Here is an 8,843-nt window from a genome sequence, read left to right on the forward strand (position 1 = left end):
CCTGGCGGAACCTCGCCTATTTTGTGCTAACCATGCCCTCGCTACGCTCATGGCCGTCCTCCTTTATTTTACTACCGCTTGCCTTCATGATCGAGCTCTTCATGGCCTGGATCATGCTTTACTTTAGCCTCAGCTTGCCAGACGTGGAGCAGCTACTCATCTGCCTTTGCTGTGAGGTCGACGACCACGTCATTGTTCAAAAGCTCACCCAGGCAGGGCTCAACATACCTGTTTCCTTGTCGTCACCCCGCTGTCACAGACTCACAGGAGGGCACAATGCATTCCGAAATATTGATCCGCCAGAGCAATTCCCTTCACGAACACAAGAAGAGCTTTCACCGTCACATATACTGCTCCCTCCCCAGTAGCAGTATAGGGTACCATAAAAACCCTCTTCCAATAGGGAGCACATATTCGTCGGGTAGCTCAATTTTTCTATAATTTCAGTCACTTTGGTTTTGAGCTGTAAGATCAACATCCAAGGGCCAGGAAAGAAAACGGGACAGGTGTAGCTCACGTAAGTGAAAATATTGTCAGCGTCACACCCCATCTTTTCTTGTAGCCGGCCGACTTGCCCCACATCTCTCCATCAATGTGCATCTTCAACGTTGTCCCTCAAACCACCCGCATATATTTGAACGAGGGTCTGTATTGGTCCGGGCACACTTTCTCCCAAAAACCGGAAACAAAATAAGAGGGCTTTGTGGGTGTCCTGCGGCGCGGGGTGAAGGAGGGTGGCTAGGTCAGAGCGCGGAAGGGCGTTTCTCCTCTCCGCGTTTGATGATAACTCCTCTAAAGTTAATGACACGATGCAAGGAGTTGCTAGAATGTTGTCCTTTGCTATCCAGTTGTCAAAGTAAGGAGTCAGTAACACAAGAGTAAGTTACACTATCAGCTATTTCAACAAGTTGAAACCGTTGCTCCATGAGCCAATCGTCAAAGATTCTTCTAAATTGTCCTAAAAAAGTTTCTTCTAAATGCCAACTTAGCTGATGACCATAAAAAACCCTCGAAGTTTCATTGCACGAATCACCGGCTCCTACTCTCTTTTTTCGCGGGAGAAATCACCGGCTCCTAGTTCTGCTATATACTCCTACTGGACTAGATCAATGGAGGAACTTGTCTGATCCATCAACGTTGCGTCGTGAAGCAAAAATCTGCAATGGGGATGTGAGCATCGAGGGCCGGCGACGAGGCCGACCTCCAACCGTCACAAGGATGTACCCTATGCACCGGATGCGCCACAGCCCGATGCTGCATGTCACCGCCCTCGTTCTCGGCCCTCGTGGGGCTCCGAGGATCGTCGGACCGCACCTCTGCCTTGTGGAGCAGGTGCACCGGCGACGAGCCTTGACTCATCTGCACCCTCAGCATGTCCGCGTCCCGGGCCTTCTTCTTCTCCTTTGCTATCTTTCGCCAGTTGGACAGCGCCCTGGCTGTCTGCTCGTTGAAGATGGTTCTCTTCATGTGTGAGCCCATCTGTGTGACGAGCGCGTAGAGTGGGAAGGTGATGTAGCTGCACATGATCTGGGCAGCTACCCCGAGCACCACCTTGGCGATGCTCACTCCCATATTCTCATGGTAGCATCTCTTCAAGCCAGGCGTGGCCTGCGATGAAACATCAGCTCTTAATTTGTCTTACATCCAGTTCATCAGCGACAAGAGTGTCAGGTGCCTTGCATCCATAGCTGAAGTGTCAGGTATTTTTACGTACCACTGTCCACACGAAATGTGCCATCTGAAACGCATTCTGGAAGAGTGTGAGGTGTATGAGGAAGAGGACCCAGTCAGGACGGTTGAACCAGAAGTACTTGTTGCTCGGCTCGACGACGGGAGCACCCTTGACGACGCTTGTCTGGTCCTGGATCTCCAGTGCCATCTCCATGATCACCATCTCTAGCTTGGTTCCAACCCACAAGAGGATCTGTTGAGACAAACAAGACAATGGCTTGCATTTTAAATATGTTTGGAGGGTTAACTACATTACAGTCGAGATGAAGAAAAGAAATTTGGATGCACTTACGACGAGTGGGGAGAAAGAGATCCAGAGGAGCGTGCCGATCCCTACGAGAAGATGACAGCGGTCACATGACAAATTCATAAAGATTTATTCAGCATTTTGTTCGTTCGGGTTTGAATGTGTTATAGTTCTATAGTTGGAATATTAATTAATCCCGGGAAAAGAAAGGGTGAAGGCGAGGAGGGCGAGGCGACGGCTACCGTTGATATCAAGGAAGAGGGTAAGGACCGCCACGAACCAGAGCTTGAGGCTGCGACAAAATGACAAATGTGTCAGCATCATATGGAATATAGCGGCAATTAGGTAATCTATTTATCTACCTATCTATGGGTGTGTGTGTATTGGACTATATATATTAGTGTAGAGACAGTAAGTGAACCTACCTGATACCGACGACAACCTTGAAGTCGTCCTGCATTGATCTCTTGATGTAGTTGTGGAAGTCGAACCTGCTGTTGTGCGACAAATGTGCATTGATGAAGCCCTGCCGCAAGGTGAGGTAGTCCACCTTGGTGACTGACGTGAAGAACTGCCTGAAGAAAGCCACCTGATCCACATCAAACACCACAGATTATGGCATATACAATGGTTCTATCTTAGAAATGTCACATTGAATAAATGATGAGGTGGAGCGGAAAGAAATCATAAGAAAAGGCTTGTCCTTTCTTATTTAGGAGAAGACAAAAGATAATTTCTTAGCACAATATGTCTCACCATGTCTTTAGGAATAGCTAGTTATTGAAGATAAAGCTAAGAGATGACCATTGTAGACATGTTTTTTTGTCATCTCTAAATTACATGCAAGACTTAAATAAGATAAATTTATCAACCATTTTACATGCCCTTAGTCAAAACACAGGAAAAATGATGAGGGCGTGCAGGAAGAAAGATACTCACGATCCATCTGACTCCGGGGGTGCTGGAGAGTCCCAGGTGCCGCTTCACGAACGTCGTCTGGTGCGTGAACCGGCACCGCGACGGATCTGCGAGGATTCAGCCAGGTTAAACATATCAGTTCTTCACTCTGATGATCGCTAGTGCGTTTGAAAATGCACCGGGTTTCAGAAAGAAAATGCGATTGGTAGCTAGCTAGATGCTGACCATTCGCGAACTGATACTCCAGCGAGGTGGTCTCCGACTCCCACTTCTTCCATTTCTTCATCTGCAGGACGACTAGGATCAGTAACAGCGTTGCAATGGATGAAATTATGCTTCTCCTGAGAAACTCACTTTGAGACGGCTGAGAGCCATGGTGACGACGCTGTACAAGACGTGGAAGACGGCGAGCACGGAGATGAATATATGCAGCTGGTGCATGCTCCCCGCCGACATCAGCGCCACCTTGCCCTGCGGACAGAACCAATTTAGTCAAGCCAAGCCAACAGGAGAAGAAAATCAGGTCATTGAACTTCCATGTTCATGCTCACTAGCTAGGTGCTCACCTGTTCCGCGCAGACGTCCTCTCCGGCTGGGGCGGCCAGGAACCGGCGGTGAGTCTCGCCTTGGAGCCATAGAAGCCTCCGGTGGTTGTCCTTGCCGTGGCCACCACCGCCGGCGCCGTCGTTAAGCTTGCAAGGGAGCATCCTCATGCCAGCCTCCTTGGAGATGCATATCCTGGAGATGGGCGTCTGCGCCACGGTGAGGAGCAGGGAGATGAAGCCCACCAGCATGAGCTCCGCCTTCATCTTCTCCAGCGCCTCCCCCAGGGCCTTCTTGTGGCGCTTGCGGAACCACTGCACAGCATGCAGCATGAGTAATATAAGTAGACAAAAATCATCAAAAACGCACACCTACGGGCAATCGGTTACGGATTCCCTATCCCTAATCTCTAACTAATCCAGCTTCAACTCGAGAACAAACAAACATTTCGGGCAGCTTAAAAACACCGTTGCATCCAATCCAACCAAACAACGCCACGACACTTATAATTTTGAAATGTGTAACTGTCGTTATTTTAGTTAAAAAAACGTACGTGGCCGAGCTTGTGGAGGGCGTGCTCCACGGCGACGGAGACGAGTATCATGACGCTGCAGACGAGCGCCACCGCCCACGTCGGCGTGTCCGGCAGCTCCCCCCCCCCCCCCCCCCCCCCCATGGACCAAGCCCAAGCACGTAGCGCCGGCACGCAATGACGCAGCCTCTTGTTTGGCACCGAGTAAACGAACAGCTCGATGAACCAGACGCACGCACAGCCACCGATCGTCGGAAAGAAGGATCTACGACGTACGTGACCGGCCGGAGCAGGCGAAGCAGGTGTGCGTGGTGTGGCAAATTGAGGTGTGGTGTGTGGCGGGGCTGGTAGTAGTCTGGCCAGGTTTTTATATACGGATGAGCGCACGGGCGGGCGGGCGGGCGGGCGGGTCGTCAACGGCGCGTCGGCGCCGCCGGGTTGGCAGGGGCGCTGCGGTTTCGTTCGGCGCCGGGTGGTCCATGCACGGCGAGCGGAGCCCGTGGGTACGTGCTACTGTGCTAGTAGTACTAGGTACTGGGAGTAGGAGAGTTTGGTGGCGGAGTACGCATGCATGCATGTGACCGCGGTTTCGTTGCCATGGCGCGCCCATGCTGGTGGTTGCGGACAAAGCACTGCCGTGTGATCAACGCCCGGCCGGGGTACGGTGTCGGGAGTCGGGACCGGTGACGAAAGGGCTGAGAAATGCGAGACTGCTCTTGAAAAAGAAGAGGGGAAGGAGTAAACACGTGGATGGTTGTGTGAAGTCCGAGGACTGGGCTCGCGTTGACGCTCGGCGCTCCCAGACTCTGACTCTCTCACCAAAATTATCAATGGAAACAAGAGGCGGAACTCCTACTGTGTCGCGCGGAATAACAAAACAAGGGAAACGCTGGGAATCCACAGACCGAAAACAGCTGACACGTTGACTGGCCGCCTCAGACGATTGCCACGTGCCATGTGGGCCCCGTCGTGGTTGTAAGAACAGTAGAATAGGGGGATAGGAATGTAGAGCCAAAATTCTAGCTATGAAGGAGTTGTACACATGAGTTTTACGAGTTCAGTCCCTTCTCAGAGGAAGTAACAGCCCTACGTCTCGGAGCCCGGAAGCGATCGACTGAATATATGCGTGTGAATTGCAGAAAGTGCGAACCCCTGTCCCAGAGGAGGGGGGTGGCTTATATAGAGTGCGATAGGACCCCAGCTCCCCTCTGTTACACAGGGTTCAATGTTCATAAAGGAGGAGCGTTACTGGTAGCGTCTGAAGTAAAGTGTTGTAAATGCTCATAAAGCTATGGTTTAAACCCTGACCGTTGCGGAGTGGAGGGTTTCTCATCTTCTGGTGGTCGAGTGCCTTCAAGGTGGTCGAGTGAGCACATCTTCGTGGTCGAGTGGATGACGGTTTCTCTTCGACTGCTTCTGATTCTTTGTAGAGATGTCCTTGGGAGGATATGTTGGACAGATCCATGACCCTACCCTAGGTACATAGCTTCATCATTAGCCCCCGAATGGATCATGGTTTGAGTGAGGAAGGAGTTGGGAACACTTCCGACCCATTCTTTGTGCTATGAGTATATCTTGTTCTGGAACAATGAGTTGAGGGGACGACGTCGACTCCTTTCTCAGTCGCCTTGGTCCATTCTTAGTTTTTGTCGAGTGAATTTTCACGGTAGAATTCCGAATGATAATGTAGAGGATGTTTGTCTTCAGCCTGGCAAGTTGCTCTGCTCTCCGCGGATTTCGCGGGATTCGAATTTTGGGAAGTGCGCCAGACGGGCAGAACCGTGGTTATCGGGACGGATTAGGCAAGTCTCCTCGATCTCCGCGCCACCTTTTTCGCCACGTACTGCGCGCGCGACTGTTGCGGGATTTGTTTAGATCGTGTGGGTCAACCAGTCAGTCACTCGGGGGACGACCTTATAAAAGGCTCCGGACCAGGCCTCCGCCCCGTGCGCTCCCATTCTCTCTTCTTCTTCCCCCGACCTCTCCGCCGCGCTCGCTTCTGCTCTCGCCGCCGAACTCTCGCTCGAACTCGATCCGTCGCCATGGGGAAAGAGAAGACGGTGGCGCTCGAGCGCGCGAAGAAGGCGACCGCGAAGGCGAAGGGCAAGCGGACCAGCCGGGGCGGATCCTCGTCGAGATCTGGCCTGCCGGCGGGCTGGATCCAGGGCGACTGGATCCGCTCGACGATCACCCATGATGACCTCGACGATCTGGTAGAGGGGGCACTGATCCCCCACAAGTCGGCACGGCTCCCGAGGAACGAGACCGAGCCGCAGCCAAGGGAGGGTGAGTGTGTTCTCCTCGCCACCCACGTAGATCGCGGATTCTCTCTGCCTCCCCATCCTTTCTTCCGGGGCTTTTTGAACTTCTTTGGGGCTCAGCTCCACCATTTCACTCCAAACACCATAGTCTATCTGGCTGCTTTCGTGTCGATGTGTGAAAATTTCTCGGGCTGTCGACCGCACTAGGGTCTTTTCAAACACATCTTCACCTGCCGCTCCCAGTCGGTCAAAAAGGCCAATCCGAGTGACGAGAGGACTCAAGTGATTCAGATGTGCGGGGGTCTGGGGATCCAGATGAGGAGCAAGAGTACCTTCCCAGCCATGATCCTTCCCGACTCGGTCCGGGGCTGGCAGTCGACTTGGTTCTACTGCAAGGATCAGCCGACCCCGGGTCAGTCGACTGGACTTCCTCCCTTTTCTTTGGCTCGAGTGGAGAAGCCCGCCCCCCTGAAGGTGGTTCCAGAAGAGAAGGCGCAGGTCAAGGTGCTGGTCGAGCGGGTTGTCTAACTCGTCCGCGACGGGGTGACCGGGTTGGACCTGCTGGAGGTCTTTCTCGGTCGACGCATCCAACCACTTCAGGCACGCGATCATCCGATGTGGATGTACTCTGGGCTCGAGGATTCCACTCGGATCCACCCGGAGGACGTCAGTGAGGACACCTTGGATAAGTGGCTGATGGGGATCACCAGCAACAAAGACAACTCTCGGAGGTCCAGGAGGGTGATTCCATTCGACCACTGGCATCAGCCGGAGCAGGTATGATTCTGTTTTATCAAGTATCTTTCCGATTCACTGTGTGACATCTTATTTATGGTCGACTGAATTTCCTTTGATCGTTGTCTTTTCAGGCCCTCATCGACATGTATTCAATGCCCAACGGGGTGCAGGAGCAAGACGTCGAGGAAGGAGCGAGCGGGGGCGAAAGTGGCGAAGGGAACTCGGATGCCGAGGAGGACGAGGAGAGCGACGAATCGACTGATGATGAAGAAGTCGACTCGCCTCCTCACAGGGAGAGGAGATCCAAACACGCTCACGACCCGGCGAGCGCTCCGGACCTCGTGGCCGCGCCGATTGGACAGTCTTCGAAGCGTCCCAGGACGTCTTCCCCAATGCCGACTGAGAAGGCTCCAAAGCAGTCCAAAGTTGTGCCGCCTCCAGCGCCGAAAGCACCGAAACCCACCTCCTCCAAACTGCCAAAGGCTTTGCCCAGGATCAAAGTGACCGTCCCTACTATCTCTGGGTAATCATCTGACTTGTCCTTTTCGTCGACTCGATTAACCGGACGTAACCGACTGAATGTGGGTCTTTGCAGTGCTGCTACGTCAGGAACCTCTTCTCTCCAGTACCGGGACGAGGAGATGGAAGATGCGGTTACCTCCAACCCAGGTAGAAACTCTTATGATTTTGTTCTTGATTCCTTGGTCGATTGCTTTCTAGTGGTTCACTTGGGGTCGAATGATCTGCCTTGCAGCTCCACCCAACGTCATCGATCTTCCAGATGACGATGAAGATGTGGCTCTTAAGCCCAGGAAGAGCAAGAAAGTAGCAGCTGGCAGGATATCTCGGCAAGAACCAACTACAGCACCTCCCGTTCGTCAACCTGAAGACGCGGGCAGTGCCTCTGTGACCTTTCCTGCACCCTTGTCGAGTGAGCACCCCGCACCGTCGACTGCACCTGTGATTCCTTCAGTCGTCCAACTCCACACCACGGAGCTCCAAGCCGCCGCACCTGGGTCGTCTGCTCACTTTTTCACCAGCTACCCCGTCCCGGACAACCAGTCGGAAGCGGCTGCGGAAGCCATCCGACAGGCTGACATGATGATGGTGTGGGTGAAGACGGTGCATGAGAACAGCCAGGCTGCCTACGATGCCAGCGCTGCTCTTCGGGCCAATGTCCAGGTGAGTAGACTTTCCGACTGCTCTTGCTCTATGAGGATATGCTACCCGAAAAATCTTCTTCTACAGAATATCCTGTTGTTTGCGTCGAATTAGAGAACCCACTGGGTGTTTTGTTGTTTTTGGTAGTTGCGTTCTTCCACTCGGTTTGGACAAGTGGGATCTGAACCGGTGGGGGCACGCTAAGTGCACCCACTGGGTGTAGTCCCCGAGACCGCGGTCGACTGCTGGCAGTCGACTGGGGGCTGAGTTCTACTTTCCTTTCTTTTTCTTTTCTTACACTCGACTTAGGCGGATCAGTCAAGTAGGATCTGAACCGGTGGGGGTACGCCAAGTGCACCCATTGGGTGTAGTCCCCGAGACCGCAGCCGACTGTGGTCTGAACAGCTTTTGCTTTTTTTAACTTGGTCCGGGCGGACCGGTCGAGTTGGGTCTTAATCAGCGGGGGCACGCCAAGTGCACCTGCTGGGTGTAGCCCCTGAGATCGCAGTCGACTGTGTGCAGTCGGCTGGGGTCTAAGCGAACTTCTTTAGGTTTTATTCACTCGGAAGTAAACAACCTTTGATCTTATCGACTGACCCGTCTTTTGCCTTCTACATAAGTCTTGTACTCTTATTTCCAAGTTTGCTGAACTTGAGGAGAAGCAGAGGCAACTCAACCTCGACTTGGAATTGGCCTAGCAAAATCTAAAGAA

The 8,843-nt window shown here is 52.8% G+C and overlaps 1 protein-coding gene across 1 annotated transcript; it reads right to left on the reverse strand.

Moving 5' to 3' along the window:
* Positions 1-933: 933 nt before the first annotated feature.
* On the reverse strand, positions 934-4,115 carry LOC125506309 (MLO protein homolog 1-like). Its single transcript, XM_048671158.1, has 10 exons — positions 3,993-4,115; positions 3,463-3,753; positions 3,251-3,367; positions 3,122-3,182; positions 2,918-3,003; positions 2,404-2,567; positions 2,221-2,270; positions 2,024-2,064; positions 1,715-1,924; positions 934-1,608 (listed from the first exon to the last, which is right to left on the reverse strand). The coding sequence occupies exons 1-10, from the start codon at positions 4,113-4,115 to the stop codon at positions 1,132-1,134; spliced, it is 1,620 nt and encodes a 539-aa protein (XP_048527115.1). The 3' UTR covers positions 934-1,131.
* Positions 4,116-8,843: the final 4,728 nt, after the last annotated feature.

The sequence above is a fragment of the Triticum urartu genome, chromosome 5, assembly GCF_003073215.2.
Source record: "Triticum urartu cultivar G1812 chromosome 5, Tu2.1, whole genome shotgun sequence".
NCBI lineage: Eukaryota > Viridiplantae > Streptophyta > Magnoliopsida > Poales > Poaceae > Triticum > Triticum urartu.